Below are 20,114 nucleotides of genomic sequence, written 5' to 3'. Positions count from 1 at the left end.
CTCACCTTGAGCCCCACCCCACGTCTGGATGCACTTGAGGAAGTGGGGCGAGAACCCCCTGGGGCCCATGTCAGCTTCCCTCAGGGTCCTGCCAAGCCTGGGCACAGCACATGGATGGGGGAGGATGCTGCCTGCCTGTTCTAGACCCCCCGCCCCCTGCTGAGAGCATTGGCCCCTTCCTAGGGCCCCTGTGGGAGGGTGGGGCGGGGCCAGGCCTGCCCACAGAGTCCACCTTCTGCTCCAGCCAGAGGAGGGTCCTGTAGGGATCCCGGCTGGGGAAGGTGCAGGGGGCCTGGGAGACTGCCTCTCCGAAGCGGTGAAACCCTCACCCTTCCGTCCCCCCTACCACCCTCCCCTACGCCCTCCCCTGACAGAGGGTGGCAGCCCCAGGCTCTTTGCATAATCCTGTGGCTTCGCTGTCTTCACCCAGCACCAACGGACAGGGAAGGGCAGAGAAGGCCACCATGGCGACACTCCTCTCCCATCTGCAGCAGCGCCCTCCCCTCTTGCGCCAGGCCATCAAGATAAGGCGCCGCAGAGTCAGAGATCTACAGGACCCCCTGCCCCAAACAGCCCCGGAGGTAGGAGTGACCTCACTGGGGAGACAGCTGGCCTTGGGGAGCACTGCGGTCTCGGGTGTGGGTGCCCTGCTATCTGGCCCCACCTCTCGAAGGCTGGGACTGGGGACCAGGGACCCTCCCCTGTCTACCCCACCCTGGGGAGAGCCTCCTGGGCCAGCAGAGCAGGGGCTGCCAGGTGTACTCTGGGCCACTGTGAGCCTCAGGCCCTGCGGTCTGAGCCTCTCTGAACCCCTACCTCTGGTGGGCCTGACTCCCCATCCCCTGCTCCTCCAGCTCCAAAGGAGCAGACTCCGTTAGGTGGGGGTGTCCCTGCTGTGGGGTGAGCTGTTCGGGGAGCAGCAGACCCCTAGGCCGGCGTGGCACCCCCCTCACCTCCGCTGCTGAGCCTCACTTCCGCTGCTGGGTGAGGAGCAGCCGCCACCGATAAGCAGAGCTGTTTCCTCTGGGGAAGGAAGGGAGGTGGGGTACGGGCGTGGAGGGCTTGCGTTGCTGGGCGCCCATGGACCTCAGCCACGGCGGGCCAGGGGATGGACCTCCAGGAGGCCTGCTGGGGGAACAGGTGCGGGGCATCAGTGGGGCTGGAGGCCCGGGTGCTGGGGCCCCCATACCCTTGGCCTGGTTCAGGCTTTGGAGGAGCCGTTCCTGTCCATCTGAGCCTGCTCTGGGCCTCCCAGGACACTCTGCCTTTCCACCTTGCTCTGCAGATCCAGCCTCCGTCCCACCACTTCTCCCCTGAGCAGGTAAGAGTCAGAGTGTTGGGGTGCAGAGAGGTGGGGAGGGCGGCTGTGCATCCTCCTGCTGGCCGACGCTGATGGCAGCAAGCAACTTGCGGTGAGGAGGGGACTCCTGGGTCTCAACTCCCTCCGCTGCACAAGCCGCCCCTTGTCCTGCCCTTAGCGAGAGGTGTTGGTGCCAGGGGTGGCTGGTGGGGTCCCCAAGGTGACCCCGTGTGTCTCAGCGGGCCCTGCTCTACGAGGACGCACTCTACACTGTCCTGCACCGCCTGGGTCAGCCTGAACCCAACCATGTGACGGAGGCCTCTGAGCTGCTGCGGTACCTGCAGGAGGTGAGCCCAGCCCCCACCCCAACCCCCTTCCTGCAGCTGCCCTGTCTCGTGCCCCCAGCCACCCACCCGCCTGCCTCCCCACCAGGCCTTCCACGTGGAGCCCGAGGAGCACCAGCAGGCGCTGCAGAGGGTCAGGGAGCTCGAGGTAACCTGGGGCCGGGGCCACCCTGCGCAAGGAGGGGCCTGGGAAGCCCAGCCCCCTCAGGGACTCAGGCCGTCCCTCCTGTCCCTCCAGAAGCCAGTATTTTGTCTGAAGGCAACAGTGAAACAGGCCAAGGGCATTCTGGGCAAAGATGTCAGTGGTGAGCGCGGGGCGGGGTCCCCGAGGGGCTTCTTCCTGGCTCCTTCCTCTCCCATCACAGCCTGGCCCTGGACTCTTAGTGGGAGCACCCACCTCCTAGAAGCTCTGCAGTGCTGGCTCCCATGCTGCTGGTCCTCTTCCCTCTCCCCAGGAGGAGGCTCAGCCCCGGGCGAGGGTGATGAGGGCCTCTCCCAAGGACCCAGCCGATTCCCTGGCTGCCTCGTCTTCCCCACTCCTTTCCAGGGTTCAGCGACCCCTACTGCCTGCTGGGCATTGAGCAGGGGGTAGGTGTGCTGGGGGGCAGCCCCGGGTCCCGGCATCGGCAGAAGGCTGTGGTGAGGCACACCATCCCCGAGGAGCAGACCCACCGCACTCAGGTCATCACCCAGACACTCAACCCCGTCTGGGACGAGACCTTCATTCTGTACGTGGCCGCACTCCAGCCCCCACTCTGTCCAGGTCTCCTCTGGGTAGCAGGGTCTCCCCCAGATACTGAGATGAGTAGGTTGTCCTGGCTCAGGGGAGGGGGTTTGGCCCTGGACAAAGACTGGAGAAGAAGTCCATCTCTAGGCACGTTAGATGGACAGTAGGTCAGATGGGATAGAACGACATCAATGCCACATGTGCTGATGGGGCAAGGAGGGTCGGGCCCTTGTGAGTGAATTTGGGGGTGCCTGAAGCCATACCTGAAAGGAGGCAGGGATAGGTGCCGTGGCTCACGCCAAAGGAGGCTGAGGTGGGCAGAGCACTTGAGGCCAGGAGTTCAAGACCAGCCTGGCCAACATGGCAAAAGCCCATTTCTACTAAAAATACAAAAAAGGCCGGGCGCGGTGGCTCACACCTATAATCCCAGCACTTTGGGAGGCCGAGGCAGGCAGATCACGAGGTCAGGAGATCGAGACCATCCTGGCTAACATGGTGAAACCCTGTCTCTCCTAAAATACAAAAAATTAGCTGGGCATGGTAGCAGGCACCTGTAGTCCCTGCTATTCGAGAGGCTGAGGCAGGGGAATTGCTTGAACCTGGAAGGCAGAAGTTGCAGTGAGCTGAGATCCAACCTGGTGACAGAGCAAGACTCTGTCTCAAAACAAAAAATTAGTGGGGTCCAGGCGCAGTGGCTCATGCCTGTAATCCCAGCACTTTGGGGAGGCTGAGGCAGGTAGATCACCTGAGGTCAGAAGTTCGAGACCAGCCTGGCCAACACGGTGAAACCCCCCCGCTCTCCTAAAAGTACAAAAATTAGCTGGGCGTGGTGGTATATGCCTGTAATCCCAGCTGCGTAGGAGGCTGAGGCAGGAGAATCGCTTGAACCAGGGAGGTGGAGGTGGAGGTGAGCCGAGATCGTGCCACTGTACTCCAGCCTCGGTGACAGAGTAAGACTCTGTCTCAAAAAAAAAAAAAAAAAAAAAAAAGGCATGCTTGTAATCCCAGCACTTTGGGAGGCCTAGGCGGGCGGATCACGAGGTCAGAAGCTCAAGACCAGCCTGGCCAACACAGTGAAACCCTGTCTTTACTAAAATTACAAAAATTAGCTGGGCGTGGTGGTGGGCACCTGTAATCCCAGCTACTTGGAAGGCTCAGGCAGGAAAATCATTTGAACCCGGGAGGCGGAGGTTGCAGTGAGCTGAGATCCTGTCACTGCCCTCCTCCAGCCTGGGGACAGAACTAGACTCCATCTCAAAAAAAAAAAAAAAAAAAAAAAAAAAAGGCAGTGATGCGGGTATGAGGAGAGGAGTTTGGCAGGGATAGGCTACAACTCCATGGCTCTGGGCTGTGGTCACTTATGGCTTCGGCTGGGGGCATCCACCCTCCAGGGACCTCAAGCACGCCCTTTTCTCCATATAGGGAGTTTGAGGACATCACCAGTGCGAGCTTTCATCTGGACATGTGGTGAGTGACCTGGCCTGCACCTAGGGATGGGAAGGGAAGGTATCTGGGGTGAGAGAGGCAGAACCTCCTCCTGGAAGAGGTCCTAGGCGCTCTCTCTGCTTCCTTCTCAAACCTCTGTCCTGCCAGGGACCTGGACACTGTGGAGTCTGTCCGACAGAAGCTTGGGGAGCTCACAGATCTGCATGGGCTTCGCAGGTGCGCGTTGTAGGGCTCACAGGGAAGGAGTGGGGCCTCCTTCTGCCCTCCATCCCCCGACATGCACACTGGATGCTGGGGTGCAGACTCCTTTGGGGTCCAGGTGGCTGCGGCGGGGGGTAGATTCCAGCCTGATCCCTTCTGATGCTTGCTGCATCCCCCTCCTGGGACCCTGCCTGACGAAGGATCTTTAAGGAGGCCCGGAAGGACAAAGGCCAGGATGACTTTTTGGGGAACGTGGTTCTGAGGCTGCAGGTGAGGATGAGGAAAGGGGCCCAGGAGCGAGGCAGAGGGAGGGGGTTGGGAGGGGTTCTGGGGAGAGGCTCCATGTCCTCACCAAACTGAGCCTGGAGTCCACCTCCTGTTGTCTCCACTGCCCCTGCCTCTGTGAGGTTCTGACACTCATGGGCTGGGCATCCCCGCCTGTCAGGACCTGCACTGCCGAGAGGATCAGTGGTACCCCTTGGAACCCCGCACTGAGACCTACCCAGACCGCGGCCAGTGCCACCTCCAGTTCCAACTCATCCACAAGCGGGTAGGTCGGGTCCTGGGCCAGTGGCTGTGCCCAGCTCCTGCGGTGGTCTGCTGGGTTGGGGGCCTGGCTATACCCGGCGTGGGGCCCTGTCTGCTCACAGAGGCCTCATTGCAGAGAGCCACCTCAGCCAGCCGCTCGCAGCCCAGCTACACGGTGCACCTCCACCTTCTGCAGCAGCTCGTGTCCCACGAGGTCACCCAGCACCAGGTACTGCCCTCCCAGGGCTGGGCACAGCCGGGGCTGCCCTTCAGGTCCTGATACTCCTCCACCTGCTCCACTCAGGCGGGCAGCACCTCCTGGGATGGGTCGTTGAGTCCCCAGGCTGCCACCATCCTCTTTCTGCATGCCACACAGAAGGACCTGTCCGACTTCCACCAGTCCATGGCGTGAGTGCACAGCCCTGGGCAGAACCCCTGAGCCACAACCCCCCACGCCCCCTGCCCTCCTCCAAGCTGGTAGCCCAAAGTGTAATTCTCAGCGGACTTCCCTTTGGCCCAAAATGTGTGTTTGAAGTTTTGAATCAGTTGCCAACTTTAAAAAGTCTAGAGATTTGGCTGATGTGGTAGCTCACTCCTGTAATCCCAGGACTTTGGGAGGCTGAGGCAGGAGGATCACCTGAGCCCAGGAGTTCAAGGCTGCAGTGAGCTATGATCACACCAACAGTCCTGCCTGGACCACAGAGTGAGATCTCATTTCCAAAAAATATTAGAAAAAGCAATCTGGAGATTTCACATACCATCCAGATCTCCAGCTTCTCGTGAAACACAAGTGTTAGAACTTCAGGGCCATCATTTTGCTGCTTTTTTTTCTTTTGAAACAGAATTTCATCCTTGTTGCCCAGGCTGGAGTGCAATGGCATGATCTTGGCTCACTGCAACCTCCGCCTTCCAGTTTCAAGTGATTCTCCTGCCTCAGCCTCTTGAGTAGCTGGGATTACAGGCGTGCTCCACCACGCGCAGCTAACTTTGCATTTTTAGTAGAGACAGAGTTCCTCCATGTTGGTCAGGCTGGTCTCGAACTCCCGACCTCAGGTGATCTGCCTGCCTCGGCCTCCCAAAGTGCTGGGATTACAGGCATGAGCCACTGTGCCCAGCCATTTTGCTGCTTTTTTGAGTGGCCAGAGCAGTGATGTGTCTGCCTCTGCCCGTCACAGCTGCCACTGGGCCCACTTCAGTTGCTTTCGTCTCCTGAGTTCTTCTGGGCATTTGAATTTGGACCCCGTCCCTAACCCCAGCCCTGTTTCCCAATACCATAGCCTTCAACTCAGCAAAACTATGCTCTGATAAGGATCTATGTTGAGGGCCGCTCATGTCAAGTCCTAGGAATGCTGGGGAGGTCACAGGGGGTCACAGTCATTCCAGTGCATGTGAGAAGGTCAGAGATGGGACACAGCCGGCCGGGCACAGTGGCTCGCACCTGGAATCCCAGCACTTTGGAAGGCTGAGGCGAACAGATCACTTGAAGTCAGGAGTTTGAGACCAGCCTGGCCAGCATGGTGAAACCCCGTCTCTACAAAATATACAAAAATTAGTCAGACGTGATGGCGCACATCTGTAGTCCCAGCTACTCAGGAGGGTGAGGCACAAGAATCACTTGAACCCAGGAGGTGGAGGTTGCAGTGAGCTGAGATCACACCACTGCGCTCCAGCCTGGGTGACACAACGAGACTCTGTCTCAAAAAAAAAAAAAAAAAGAGATGAGACACAGCCAGGCGCTGGCCAGGGGAGGAACAGGAGCAGGATACTGCCTCAGGCCTGGGCTGCAACTTGGAGTCTGAGTGGGAGGCAGAGGGAGCCCAGGGGAGTGCATTTCTGGGTCAGGGTCAGCATGTGTACTGCTAGGACCTCAGGCAGGTGGGTGATCTGTAGACGAGCGTGGAATGGCAGCGAGGCTGGAGACTGGAGCAGGCACCAGATGGGGAGGGACCTGGTTTGCCTGCAGGGCCCAAGCACAGTAATGCAAGTGGCTGCAGTGTCCAATAGGGACCTCGGCCTGTCCCCAGGCTGCTCCTCTCCCCCATCCTCTGCCCTCCCACTGGACCTCTGTGTGTGACATCCCTCCAAACCATCTGAAAGGAAGTTCTCGTTGATGCTTGCCACATGTGCACGAAGGCTTAGGTCCTTAGATCCTATTTTTCTTTTCTTTTTTTTTTTTTTTTTTTTTTTTTTTTGAGACGGAGTCTCACTCTATCGCCCAGGCTGGAGTGCAGTGGCCGGATCTCAGCTCACTGCAAGCTCCGCCTCCCGGGTTTACGCCATTCTCCTGCCTCAGCCTCCCGAGTAGCTGGGACTACAGGCACCCGCCACCTCGCCCAGCTAGTTTTTTGTATTTTTTAGTAGAGACGGGGTTTCACGGTGTTAGCCAGGATGGTCTCGATCTCCTGACCTCGTGATCCACCCGTCTCGGCCTCCCAAAGTGCTGGGATTACAGGCTTGAGCCACCGCGCCCGGCCTTTTTTTTTTTTTTTAGCTGGAGTTTCCCTCTTGTTGCCCAGGCTGGAGTGCCGTGGCACAGTCTCAGCTTACTGCAACTTCTGACTCCTGGGTTCAAGTGATTCTCCTGTCTCAGCCTCCTAAGTAGCTGGGACTACAGGTGCCCACCATCACGCCTGGCTAAATTTCGTATTTTTGGTAGAGATGGGGTTTCACCATGTTGGCCAGGCTGGTCTCGAACTCCTGACCTCAGGTGATCCGCCCTCGTTGGCCTCCCAAAGTGCTGCGATTACAGGTGTGAGCCACCGCACCTTGCTGATGCAGTTTTTCAAAAACAGCAAGAAATCCTGAAGTTTTAAAATCACAAATATCTCAATCTGGGCAATTTGAAAAGCATCTATGGAAACAAACAAAATATCCTGGCTGGTCACAGTGGCTCACGCTTGTAATCCCAGCACTTTGGGAGGCCGAGGCAGGTGGATCACTTGAGGTCAGGTGTTCAAGACCAGCCTGGCCAACATGGTGAAACCCCATCTCTACTAAAAATACAAAATTTAGCTGGGCATGGTGGTACATGCCTGTAGTCCCAGCTACTTGGGAGGCTGAGGCTGGAGAATCGCTTGAACCTAGGAGGCATAGGTTGCAGTAAGCTGAGGTTGCACCACTGCACTCCAACCTGGGTGACAGAGTGAGACTACGTCTAAAAAAAAAAAAATCCTGCGTGTCCTATTGAGACACTAGTTTTCAGCCTGTGCTGGTGGATGATTCTCCACCAGGGCCCTGGAGGAGGGAGATGATTCCCTCCACCTGAGGCCAGGTGAACAGGGGAAGGTGACTCCCTCCTCCCTGCCCAGCTGAGGGCTTCCTGTCCCCTGCAGGCAGTGGCTGGCCTACAGCCGCCTCTACCAGAGCCTGGAGTTTCCCAGCAGCTGCCTCCTGCACCCCATCACCAGCATTGAGTACCAGTGGATCCAGGGTCGGCTCAAGGCAGAACAGGTAGGCATGCAGTGGTCAAGGGGTGCTGGGCAAGCAGGGCTCAGGGAAGGGGCAGGGGAGCAGCAGAAGCTGTCCAGGCTCCTAAAGCATCTCCTGGCTCTGCAGCAGGAGGAGCTGGCCGCTTCATTCAGCTCCCTGCTGGCCTACGGCCTCTCCCTCATTCGGAGGTTCCGCTCTGTCTTCCCCCTCTCTGTCTCGGACTCCCCAGCCCGGCTCCAGTCTCTTCTCAGGTCAGTGACTGCTCTCCCCTTCCTCGGTGGGGTAAGGGATGAGGGAGCAGCTGGGGTGCCTGCAGGAGTGGGAGAAGGCTGTTGGAGGAGTGAGTGCTGTGTGGGGCAGCAAGCACTTTGGACACAGCTCTTTCCTTCTTGCAGGGTCCTGGTACAGATGTGCAAGATGAAGGCCTTCGGAGAACTGTGCCCCAACACCGCCCCATTGCCCCAGCTGGTGACTGAGGCCCTGCAGGTATGGTACTCATGCTGGGGATGGGGGAGACCAGTGTCTGGGCCTGGCAATCCCTCCCTGCTCACTGCCTCTTTGTCAACAGACTGGCACCACTGAATGGTTCCACCTGAAGCAGCAGCACCATCAGCCCATGGTGCAGGTGAGGGGCTGGGCAAGGGGGCGGGTGGGGGGGGGCACAGGGGGTGGTGCCTGCCTCTGGCAGCCCTGCCCAGCCCACCTCTGTCTCTGCAGGGCATCCTGGAGGCAGGCAAGGCCTTGCTGGGCCTGGTACAGGATGTCATCGGCGACCTGCACCAGTGCCAGCGCACGTGGGACAAGATCTTCCACAAGTGAGCAGATAGCCAGGTCGGGAGGTAGTGGGGCATTGGCTCAGAGCTGGAACCACAGGGATCATGGTGTATGGCACTGGGTGACACCTGCTGCCTTTTCTGCAGTACCCTCAAGATCCACCTCTTCTCCATGGCTTTCCGGGAGCTGCAGTGGCTGGTGAGTCCCTCCCCTGTCTCTAGGCCATGCTCTCTGACAGGGCTGTGGACCCCACCCTCCACACCTTCCCTTTGCAGGTGGCCAAGCGGGTGCAGGACCACACGACGGCTGTGGGTGATGCAGTGTCCCCAGAGATGGGCGAGAGTCTGTTCCAGCTCTACATCAGCCTCAAGGAGCTCTGCCAGCTGCGTCCAAGCTCCTCAGAGAGGTGGGCAGCAGGCCAATTGCGGGCCGCAGGGGCACAGGGGAGAAGAGGGTAGACGAGGCCCCAGCCTTCCCGACGCTGAGCCCCGGCAATCCCCAGGGATGGAGTCCTGACCCTGGATAATTTCCACCGCTGGTTCCAGCCGGCCATCCCCTCCTGGCTGCAGAAGACATACAACGTGGCCCTGGCGCGGGTGCAGCGCGCTGTGCAGATGGATGAGGTGGGGGCGTGGCCAGGGTGGGGGACCGGGCCCTGGTTTGGGGGTGAGGCTTGGGTTCTGCCTGGACCTCCAAAGTGTAGTCAAAGCTGGTAACTCTCTCTGAACGTCCCTTTGGGTGCACTTGAGGCCAGTTGTGTGCAAAACGCTGCCTCTGGATATCCTTGGGCCTGTGGCTTCACTTCGCCTGAGATCCTGCAGGCTGTGCGTCTGGGCGGAGCTGTGCTTGTCTCTTGTGAAGCTCCCTACCCAGCTCTGTGCCTGGTGGTAGTAGCTGCTCTATGAATGAAGGAAGGAGGGAAGGCGGTGGATTTGGCAGTATCCTGAGTCCTCCTTTCTTCCCCCAGCTGGTACCCCTGGGTGAACTGACCAAGCACAGCACATCAGCGGTGGATCTATCCACCTGCTTTGCCCAGATCAGCCACACTGCCCGGCAGCTGGACTGGCCAGACCCAGAGGAGGCCTTCATGATTACTGTCAAGTTTGTGGAGGTGTGGCATCTTCCACGTGTCCTTCCCCCTCTTTCTAGAATACCAGCCACCGTTTCTCCCAAGCTCTCACCCAGGCAGTCTCCCAAGGCCTGTGTCCTATATCTCCCAAGTCGCCGAAATTTCCATGCCCTTCCCACCTGCCCTTCTTGGATGCCCCACCCATGGATCAGTTCCCTCTGTCCAACCCCACCCTAGGACACCTGTCGCCTGGCCCTGGTGTACTGCAGTCTTATAAAGGCCCGGGCCCGCGAGCTGTCTTCAGGTCAGAAGGACCAAGGCCAGGCAGCCAACATGGTGAGGCCAGAGCTGGGGCTGGGAGTCTGGCTGGGTGTGGGGACCAGCCCGGATGCAGTTCAGGAAGCTCTTGCATCTCTGTCCCAGCTGTGTGTGGTGGTGAATGACATGGAGCAGCTGCGGCTGGTGATCGGCAAGTTGCCCACCCAGCTGGCATGGGAGGCCCTGGAGCAGCGGGTAGGGGCCGTGCTGGAGCAGGGGCAGCTGCAGAACACGCTGCATGCCCAGCTGCAGAGCGCGCTGGCCGGGCTGGGCCATGAGATCCGCACTGGCGTCCGAACCCTGGCCGAGCAGGTACCTTGTCCGACCGCACAGTCACCCCATCCCCTCCCGTCCTCAGCCTGCCTGGTTCCAGCAGGACCTGGGCCCATGTCCAGCCCTGACCCCTTCCTGCGTCTAAACTCAGGCACTAAGGAACTCTCCCATCCCCAACTCATGCCCTGACCTCCCTCCTTCTTCCGTTTTGTGTCTCCAGTTGGAGGTGGGCATCGCCAAGCACATCCAGAAACTGGTGGGTGTCAGGGAGTCCGTCCTGCCTGAGGATGTAAGTGGCCCTTCTGCCTGCTGGCCTTCACCGCCCTGCCAGCTCTGTAGATCTGGGGTCACTGAAGGCCTTGGTGTCAAAGACAAGTCCCCCAGACCAGGCAAGGCATGTTCTCTCCCTGGGCCTCAGTTTCCTCCTGGGATGCTCACAGGACTGGGTTGGGTCACTCCACCGGCTGTCCCAGCACTGACAGTCAGTGAGGGGGCTGCAGCTGGGGAGGGCTTAGGCTTTGCAGCCCGACAGGCCAGGGTACACATCCTTCTCAGCTGCCTCCTAGCTTTGCTGTCCTGTTCACACAAGCCAGCTGGCCTGTAAGTGGGGGCATATCATGACGCACACCTTCGACTGCTGGGTGGAAGGATTTTCATTCATTCATCAACTATTTATCAGGTGCCCACTTTGTCCTATGCATTGATTTAAGCACTGGGGATAGGTCAATGAACAATATGACAAAATACCTGCTTTCTTGGAGCTGACATTCTAGTAGTGGAGGTGAGAGAAGAGCTGTCCATAACTCCAGTGATCGTTATAGCTATTAACTCTATGCACAGACGTGTATGTGCGCACACACATGCAGTGTGCTAGATAATGATAAATGCTACAGAGAAAAGACAGAGAAGGGGGTGGGAAGGGTCAGAGGGTTGTATTTTTAGATGGTGACCAGGGAAGGCTGTGACAACTGAGTGAAGACCTACGGGAAGCAAGGGGAGGAGCCATGAGAAGTTCTAGTGGAAGAGCATTCCAGGCAAGGGCAGAGACCCTGAGGCAGGACCATGCCTGGAAGGTTCCAGGGCTGTAGAGGCGGCCAGTGTGGCTGGGACAGGCTAAGCAATGAAGAGGGGAAGGCAGAGAGGTGGGCAGTCCGGCCTCTTACAGACACTACAAACTGCTCTCACAGAGACGTTCCCGGCCCTGTTTCCTCCCTCCAGGTCAGGGGAAGGGGATGGGGGTGGGGGCAACATGAGCTGGAGCCACACCTGCTCCCCTTCTCCCTCCCCAGGCCATTCTGCCCCTGATGAAGTTCCTGGAAGTGGAGCTTTGCTACATGAACACCAACTTGGTACAGGAGAACTTCAGCAGGTCTGTAGCAGCCCCTGCCCTGGGCGTGCTCACCACCTCCCCCTCTCCTCCCACGGCCCCTCCTTCCTGGGCCCCAGCATCCGTTCTGAGGGGTGTAGCAGCCCCTGCCCTGGGCATGCTCCCCACCTCCCCCTCTCCTCCCACGGCCCCTCCTTCCTGGGCCTCAGCATGGGTTCTGAGGGGTGGAGGTGAATCCCTTTGGTGACCTCCCTTACAGGGTGGTCAAGCTCTGCTGATGCTCGCTGCAGGGACAGGGAGCTTGCCACTTTGCAGGCCTCCCCATTTCCTGCTGCCTAACTCTGAGTGCTTTGAGTTCTTCCTTAGGCTGAGCCAAAATCTGCCTGTCCTTTCTCCTTTAGTCCCAGGCCTGTCTTCAGGGCCTCCCTGACTGCTCCTCTGCCCCCATTAGGTTACAGGTGTTCCCCACCCACGGTGCAAGGAGAACTTCTAGTTAGGGGGTCTTAGAGCAGGGACCCAGGATGCCAGGCAACAGGCAGTGGAGTCCAGCACGTGGGCTCTGGACCACCTGGGTTCAGACTCCAGCTTCATCACTGCTTAGCAGCCTTGGGCAAGTTCCTGGTGCAGAGGAAAATAGTTCTGGCTTCTGCTGAGGATTAAATGGGTCATGTGAGGTGCTGAGCGTGATGTCGGTACAAAGGAAGTGGTCAGTGACTATTAGCTGTAGTGACGATGACGATGACAGTGCCCACCTCCCTGTGGAATCTGGGCGCTTGAAGAGGCTGCCTGCCCTCCTAGAGTTCTGTTCTACCCCCACAGGTATAGTCAGGGCCCCTCGGAGCCCAGCCGTTTTTATTTCTTAAACCATGTATATATATTTTTTATTTTTTTGAGATAGAGTCTTGCTCTGTCGCCAGGCTGGAGTGCAGTGGCGCCATCTCAGCTCACTGCAACCTCCGCCACCGGGTTCAAGTGATTCCCTGCCTCAGCCTCCCAAGTAGCTGGGACTACAGGCTTGTGCCACCACGCCCAGCTAATTTTGTATTTTTAGGAGCGACGGGGTTTCTCCATGTTGGTCAGGCTGGTCTCGAACTCCTGACTTCATGATCAACCCGCCTTGGCCTCCCAAAGTGCTGGGATTACAGGCGTGAGCCACCACGCCCAGACTATTTTTAACATTTTATTTACTTTTTTCACCTTTAAGCTCTGCTGGACTTGATCTTAGACCATATTTTTCACATAAACCAGAGTTAAACATCCACCAAGAGGGAAGTTTTGCTCAGTGCTGTCTCAAGAGCCTTTAGAACACCACCAGGCATGGTGGCTCATGCCTGTAATCCCAGCACTTTGGGAAGCCAAGGTGAGTGGATCACTTGAGCCCAGGGGTTCAAGACCAGCGTGGGCAACATGGCAAAACCCAGTCTCTACAAAATTATACCAAAAAAAATATCTATATCTATATATTTATATTTATATTTATTTGTGTGTGTGTGTATATATGTGTGTGTGTATATACACACACACACACACACACACACACACACACACACACAAATTAGCCAGGCATGGTGGCGTCCACCTGTAGTCCAGCTACCTGGGAGGTTGAGTTGGGAGGATCCCTTGAACGCAGAAGGTGGAGAGAATCCCTTGAACGCAGAAGGTGGAAGCTGCAGTGAGCCGTGATGGCACTGCTGTACTCAGCCTGGGTGACAGAGTGAGACCCTATCTGAAAAAGACTTTGGAAAGAACAGTGCCTGGTACATAATGGGCACTTAAATGTGTTGCACAAATTAATTAATTACCTACTTTTTTGGCGGGGGGACAGAGTCTCTCGTTCCTCATCTCAGGTGATCACCCCATCTCGGGCTTCCCAAAGTGCTGGGATTATAGGTGTGAGCCACTGCGCCTGGCCATGCTATTTTTTTTTTTTTTTTTTTTTTTTTTTTGAGATGGAGTTTCGCTCTTACTGCCCAGACTAGAGTGCAATGGCATGCATGATCTGGGCTCACCGCAACCTCCACCTCCCAGTTCAAGTGATTCTCCTGCCTCAGCCTCCCGAGTAGCTGGGACTACAGGCACGCGCCACCATGCCCGGCTAATTTTGTATTTTTAGTAGAGATGGAGTTTCTCCATGTTGGTCAGGCTGGTCTCCAACTCCCGACCTCAGTGATCCACCCGCCTCAGCCTCCCAAAGTGCTGGGATTACAGGCGTGAGACACCGCGCCCAGCCTGCTTTTTTTTTTTTTTGAGACAGCATCTCATTCTTGTTACTTAGGCTGGAGTGCAGTGGCGTGATCTCGGCTCACTGTAGCCTCATCTTCGTGGGCTCAAGCGATCCCTCCCACCTCAGGCTGCTGAGTAGCTGGCGCTGCAGGTGCATGCCATTATGCCTGGCTAATTTTTTTTTTTTTTTTTTTTGAGCTGGAGTCTCGCTCTGTTGCCAGGCCGGAGTGCAGTGGTGCAATCTTGGCTCACTGCAACCTCCGCCTCCCGGGTTCAAGCGATTCTTCTGCCTCAGCCTCCCAAGTAGCTGGGACTACAGGGGCACGTGCCACCACGCCCAGCTAATTTTTGTATTTTTAGTAGAGACGGGGTTTCGCTATGTTGGCCAGCATGGTCTCAATCTCTTGATCTCCTGATCTACCTGCCTTGACCTCCCAAAGTGCTGGGATTACAGGCATGAGCTACCGCGCCCGGCCTGCTCCTGTCTTAAATCAAGTTCTGTCACTGGGGGCCTGGCCTCCTCCCTGTCTCCAGCCTTGTTTGTGGGTTCCATTAGCCTGCTGTGGAGGGTTCTTCACTGAGGTTGAGAGGTGTGTTGGATAGGACTGACCCCACCTGCCCCTTCCTGGTCCTGTACCCGCCCTCTCCCCACCCTCACCTGGGGTGCGAGGAGCTGGGGTGTGGCTGGGTCCCTGAGGCCTCCCCTTTCTCAAGAGCCTCTTTGCTTCCTCCTCCACCACTGCCCTGCTGTGCTGTGTCCACATCCCTCCGGCCCCCGCCCCAGCCTCCTGACCCTGCTCTGGACCCACACGCTCACAGTGCTGGTAGAGGTGGCCGCCTCCCAACGCAGCTCGACCCTGGCTTCCAACAGGCTGAAGATTGCCCTGCAGGTAACAGAACTGGTCACAGCAATGATAACCCTGGTGGGAGGGTGCCTGGGGTCAACTCTGATATCTCCCTCAGAACTTGGAGATCTGCTTCCACGCTGAGGGCTGTGGCCTGCCGCCCGAGGCTCTGCACACTGCCACCTTCCAGGTAGGAGCTTTGGGGGAGCTTCCCCGCAGGAGGTCTGGGGAGCCTGCCTTTTGGCAACTCACCTATGTCCAGGGCCAGCTACATAATTTATGGGGCCCAGTACAAAATGAAAAGCTGGGCCCCTTATTCAAAAGTTATTCAAATTTTAAAATGGTGACGACAGAACTTGAAACCAAGCCTGGGTCCTCCTAAGCACTAAGCTCCTAAGGGGCCCTGTGTGCCTGCACAGGGGTGGTGGGGTCGGGGAAGCACACCCGTGAAGCCAGCCCTGTCTGTGCCTCTCCTGCTGTCTGCCTGGCCTGAGGGTGGCTCCTGCCCGTGGCCCCATGACCCAATACTTTCCATTTCAAACGGGCGTCTTACCCTTGACCGCGAGCTCCTGGAGGGCAGGCCCTGGCTATGGTTGGGCATGCGGTCCATTTGGATTCTCAGCTGTATGTGTTCCCAGGCTCTGCAGAGCGACCTGGAGCTGCAGGCAGCCTCCAGCCGGGAGCTCATCCGGAAGTACTTCTGTAGCCGCATCCAGCAGCAGGTGAGGTCCCTCCCTCGTGCTGTGCCCTCTGCAGCCTCTGGAGCACCTCGCTCCCGCTGTGTCCCTGCTGACCCTGCCCCTGCTCCCCACCCCAGGCAGAAACCACCTCTGAGGAGCTGGGGGCTGTGACAGTCAAGGCCTGCTACCGCGCCTCTGAGCAGAAGCTGCGTGTGGAGCTGCTCAGCGCCTCCAGCCTGCTGCCCCTGGACTCCAACGGTGAGTGGAGGCTGCCCTTTGGCCACTCCCTGTGGTCCCGTCCTGGCCCTCCTGTCTCAGCGACCCTTGGGGCTCTGCTCACCCTGCAGGAGCTCTGGGTGCATTTCCTCCAGTTACCAGGAGGGGTCAGTGCTGCTGAGCAGAGCATAGCTGCGGGGGTGGGGTACCTGGGAGACCCTCAACTAATGCACACGCTCCTGCCACTTGCCAGGCTCCAGCGACCCCTTTGTCCAGCTGACCTTGGAGCCCAGGCATGAGTTCCCTGAGCTGGCTGCCCGGGAGACCCAGAAGCACAAGAAGGACCTTCATCCACTGTTTGATGAGACCTTTGAATTGTGAGTGGGTCCCGTTCTTCTCCCAATCCCCCGCCTCATTTCCCCCAGGTGGGCTCCCTCAGGCCTGCTCCTCCTGGCTGGGGCCAAGGGGCTCCCCTGAGATGGCCACATTTGGGCCCAAGGGATGGGGCACCTGGGACAAGAGTGCAGCTGGACGCGGTGGCTCACACTTGTAATGCCAGCACTTTGGGAGGCTGAGGTGGGTGGATCACTTGAGGTCAGAAGTTCAAGACCAGCCTGGCCAACATGGTGAAACCCCATCTCTACTAAAAATACAAAATTAGCCAGGTGTGATGGTGGGCACCTGTAATCTGAGCTACTCAGGAGGCTGAGACAGGAGAATTGCTTAACCCAGGAGGCAGAGGCTGCTGAGATGGTGCCACTGCACTCCAGCCTGGGCAACAGAGTGAGATTCCATTTCCAAAAAAAAAAAAAAAAAAAAAGAGGGCCGGGTATGGTGGCTCACGCCTGTAATCCCAGCACTTTGGGAGGCCCAGGCGGGTAGATCACAAGGTCAGGAGATTGAGACCATCCTGGCTAACACGGTGAAACCCTGTCTCTACTAAAAATACAAAAAATTAGCTGGGTGTGGTGGGATGTGCCTGCAGTCCCAGCTACTCGGGAGGCTGAGGCAGGAGAACACTTGAACCTGGGAGGCGGAGGTTGTGGTGAGTCAAGATCACGCCACTGCACTCCAGCCTGGGTGACAGAGCAAGACTCTATCTCAAAAAAAAAAAAAAGCTTGCTTCCCCTGGGGGGAGGGGTGGACTCCCACATGTTGAACTTAGGGACTTCCAGGGAGAAGGGTCCTGTCTCTGAGGTTCTCAGTAACCTGCTCCCAGTTCCTCAGGACAGGTGAGCAGGGAACACAGGACCCCTGGTTTAAAGCATCAGCTCACAGGCATTGCACACATGGCCAAGAGGTACCAGGCTGAGAGCTGGCTTTGCAGTTCTAACCCTGGCTGGTTCCCAACACCAAGTGGGTGAACCTATGTGTCAGTGCTGGGGGTGGCCGTGCTGGGGCTGGCAGCAGAGCCCTGACTCTCCCCACAGCCTGGTGCCTGCCGAGCCGTGCCGCAAGGCTGGGGCATGCCTCCTGCTCACCGTGCTGGACCACGACACGCTGGGGGCTGACGACCTGGAAGGCGAGGCCTTCCTGCCGCTGTGTGAGGTGCCCGGGCTGAGTGGCTCTGAGGAGCCTGGTGACGTGCCTCAGACCCGCCTGCCCCTCACGTACCCCGCACCCAACGGTAGGCCTGAGCCCAGGGCAGGGTGGTACAGGACGGGAGCCTGTAAAGCTCAGGCAGGGCCCCCAGAGAGGTGACACCGGGTCAGAGAACAGCTTCCCTGGAGGTGGGAGCCAGTGGGACAACCATGGCCCATCTCTCAGTCTAATCAACAGACCAGTGAACTTTAAGCTAAGTGTAACGTGACTCTTCCTGCATGGGGGAGTCACCAAGAAGTTTAACTGGGGAGAAGGGCCTGGATCTCACTCAGCGTGGCCACATCCCTGCAGAGCATTTTTGATTCCAGCAACGGTCTGGTGCTTGTGCACTAATGAGCAAGTGCTAAGCACTTTATGCATGCCAGCCAACGAAGCAGATATTAGCACTCTTTTACAGATGAGTAAACCGAGGCATGAAGAGGTTAACTTGCTAGCTTTAGGTTCTCACATGAAAAGGTCGTAATAGCAGGCCTGGGCGCGGTGGCTCAAGCCTGTAATCCCAGCACTTTGGGAGGCCAAGATGGGCAGATCACGAGGTCAGGAGATCGAGACCATCCTGGCTAACACAGTGAAACCCCGTCTCTACTAAAAAATACAAAAAACTAGCCGGGCGAGGTGTCGGGCGCCTGTAGTCCCAGCTACTCGGGAGGCTGAGGCAGGAGAATGGCATAAACCCAGCAGGCGGAGCTTGGAATGAGCTGAGATCTGGCCACTGCACTCCAGCCTGGGCGACAAAGCGAGACTCTGTCTCAAAAAAAAAAAAAAAAAGGTAATAGCCAAACCTTAGGCACGTCTCAGCCCCTCGCTGCAGTCGGGTCAGTGTCCCAGCAGCACTCTGTCTGTTACGCGACCGGATGCGTCTGTCAGACCACCTCCTGAGCTGGGCTGGCGAGGGTCTGTCACTGGTTTCCTTCCAGGTGGTCGGGGGGATAGGGCAGTGTTGTGCCCCGCCCCCCACTCTTCCCTGCCACCACCAGGCACTGCCTCTCCCCCCAGCATCTGACCCCCAAACCCCTCTCTCCGCAGGGGACCCAATCCTACAGCTGCTGGCGGGCCGGAAGGGTGACCGAGAGGCGCAGGTCTTCGTGAGGCTGCGGCGGCACCGGGCCAAGCAGGCCTCCCAACATGCCTTGCGGCCTGCACCGTAGCCGTAGAGGTTTGCGGTGGGGCTGGGTCCCTGGTGGGGACCTGCAAGGGCTTTCCTGTAGGGTCTGGGGCTTCCCCGTCACAGCATGGCCTTCCAGCCTGGCCTGACACCTGGGGACGCCCCAGCATGCGGAGCGTCCAGAGTGCAGACCCCCGTCTTCCACGGTGATGGGGGCTCAGCAGCGACATCTCTACTCCCACCCGCCTGCCTCCAGCCCTGGCTGCAATGTCTCCACCACACCCCAGCACCAGGGGGAGCAAACCCTGCCCCTGCCCCCCTTTCGGAAAAGCTGCTCTGGTGGGCAGGGGATCGGCCCATCTGCCTCCTGGCCTTCCTGTTCCAGCCACTGGGGTGGGGGCCAGGTTCACTGGAACCAGGGCTACAGGTGCAGTCTCCTGGGGAAGGGAGGGGGACCCTGCCAAAGAGGAGGCTCCAGCTGCCCTGAGGGGAGGGTGGTGGCCATTACTAGAGGGAGCCTGGGTCCTCTCCCCAGGGGCTGCCAGCATCCAGGCCAGGAGGCCTGGAGCCAAGAACCTTCTGGCTCTGAGGGAGCAAGAGGTGGCAGGTGGCGGGGCGAGCACGGACGGATGGAAGAGAAAGGACAGTCGGGCCGCCGTGTCTGCTGCGCATGCCTCCTCCCCAGAAAGCACCTGCCACCTAGAAACTTTCTTAGCAAAAAAAATAAAAAAAACAATCCTTTGTCCTCTTAAAATATACCTTTGGGCTACAGTGGGGCCCGGAATGTGAGCCAGGCCAGGTAGCTTCCTCCTCAGCACTCAGGGACCTTGGGCTGCCCCTACCTTGGAGCAGCTACAAAGCAGGGGGGCGAGTGTGGGAGTAACTGAGGCAGAGGCAGGGTTAGGGTGATTTTTGGCTATGGGCTTTGAACACATCGCTTCACCAGGCATACCAGTTCCTGTGGCGACACCCAGGACAGGGACCTGTTCCTCAGGAGAGCACAGTGAGCAGGGGCCTCCCGAGGGTGCAGATTAAGACTGAGGGGCTGCTCTTGAGACAGTAGGGCATAGAGGAGCTGGGTCCCTACCCTGCCTGGGGGGTCAGAACCTGAGGCCTGGTCATCACGTCATCCTAGCTGTGTGACCCTGGTTCCATGTCGGAACCTCTGAGTCTGCACAAGATGAGGACAGGAGACGAGGTTAGTTGAGATGACATCCAAGGCCCCTGAGACCATGCAAAGAGGATCCCACCGGGGTGTTTTCTCACCCCCACTGCACAGCCTAGTTGAGGAGGTGGGAGGGAGGACATGCCTCTTAAGCCTCAACCCCTCATCCCTCAGGGGCAGGGTGGGGGGAAGAAGGCAGAAGGCAGGACTTCCTCTGGGCCCTACCAGCAAATCATGCCAATGGGAAGGCATTGGGTTTTTTGTTTTGTGATGGAGTCTCACTCTGTCACCCAGGCTGGAGTGCAATGGTGCAACCTCAGCTTATTGCAACCTCTGCCTCCCGGGTTCAAAGGATCCTCCTGCCTTAGCCTCCTGAGTAGCTGGAACTACAGACATGTGCCACCGCGCCTGGCTAATTTTTGTATTTTTTTGTTTTAGTAGAGATGGGGTTTCACCATGTTGGCCAGGCCTCAGGTGATCTGCCCACCTCGGCCTCTGTTTTTGTTTTTTGTTTTTTTTTTTTTTTTGAGACGGAGTCTCGC

The 20,114-nt window shown here is 58.0% G+C and overlaps 1 protein-coding gene across 6 annotated transcripts; it reads left to right on the top strand.

The window, feature by feature from the left end:
• Positions 1 to 85: 85 nt before the first annotated feature.
• On the top strand, positions 86 to 19,161 carry UNC13D (unc-13 homolog D). 6 transcript variants are annotated; one of them, XM_010387570.2, is made up of 33 exons: positions 465 to 581; positions 1,286 to 1,321; positions 1,540 to 1,647; positions 1,733 to 1,792; positions 1,883 to 1,949; positions 2,192 to 2,372; positions 3,794 to 3,838; positions 3,965 to 4,033; positions 4,219 to 4,288; positions 4,464 to 4,568; positions 4,683 to 4,775; positions 4,851 to 4,954; positions 7,879 to 7,996; positions 8,102 to 8,226; positions 8,371 to 8,461; positions 8,544 to 8,600; positions 8,693 to 8,790; positions 8,896 to 8,947; positions 9,025 to 9,155; positions 9,252 to 9,372; positions 9,717 to 9,860; positions 10,056 to 10,154; positions 10,242 to 10,448; positions 10,630 to 10,698; positions 11,699 to 11,778; positions 14,744 to 14,849; positions 14,923 to 14,994; positions 15,443 to 15,526; positions 15,622 to 15,742; positions 15,954 to 16,077; positions 17,131 to 17,327; positions 18,329 to 18,458; positions 18,943 to 19,161. In XM_010387570.2, exons 1-32 carry the CDS (start codon positions 465 to 467, stop codon positions 18,448 to 18,450), a joined length of 3,273 nt encoding a protein of 1,090 aa, XP_010385872.1. In that variant the 3' UTR covers positions 18,451 to 18,458; positions 18,943 to 19,161. The 6 variants fall into 6 exon arrangements, 4 of the variants coding, with proteins under 4 accessions (XP_010385871.1, XP_030778919.1, XP_010385872.1 ...); XM_010387569.2 differs by having other exon boundaries at positions 86 to 581; positions 18,329 to 19,161; XM_010387571.2 differs by lacking the exon at positions 465 to 581 and adding an exon at positions 1,000 to 1,140 and having other exon boundaries at positions 18,329 to 19,161.
• Positions 19,162 to 20,114: the final 953 nt, after the last annotated feature.

This window comes from Rhinopithecus roxellana, chromosome 19 (assembly GCF_007565055.1).
Source record: "Rhinopithecus roxellana isolate Shanxi Qingling chromosome 19, ASM756505v1, whole genome shotgun sequence".
Taxonomy (NCBI): domain Eukaryota; kingdom Metazoa; phylum Chordata; class Mammalia; order Primates; family Cercopithecidae; genus Rhinopithecus; species Rhinopithecus roxellana.
The sequence above is the reverse complement of the archived record's forward strand: the minus strand, read 5'-3'. Positions and strand labels throughout refer to the sequence as shown.

What these genes read in the sequence shown, in the direction of transcription:
- UNC13D (XM_010387569.2), top strand. Translation starts at nt 465, where the DNA reads ATGGCGACACTCCTCTCCCATCTGCAGCAGCGCCCTCCCCTCTTGCGC. An exon ending in ACGTGGTTCTGAGGCTGCAG is followed by an intron (nt 4,289 to 4,463) that starts GTGAGGATGAGG and finishes CCCGCCTGTCAG; the next exon opens with GACCTGCACTGCCGAGAGGA. An exon ending in AGTCCGTCCTGCCTGAGGAT is followed by an intron (nt 10,699 to 11,698) that starts GTAAGTGGCCCT and finishes CTCCCTCCCCAG; the next exon opens with GCCATTCTGCCCCTGATGAA.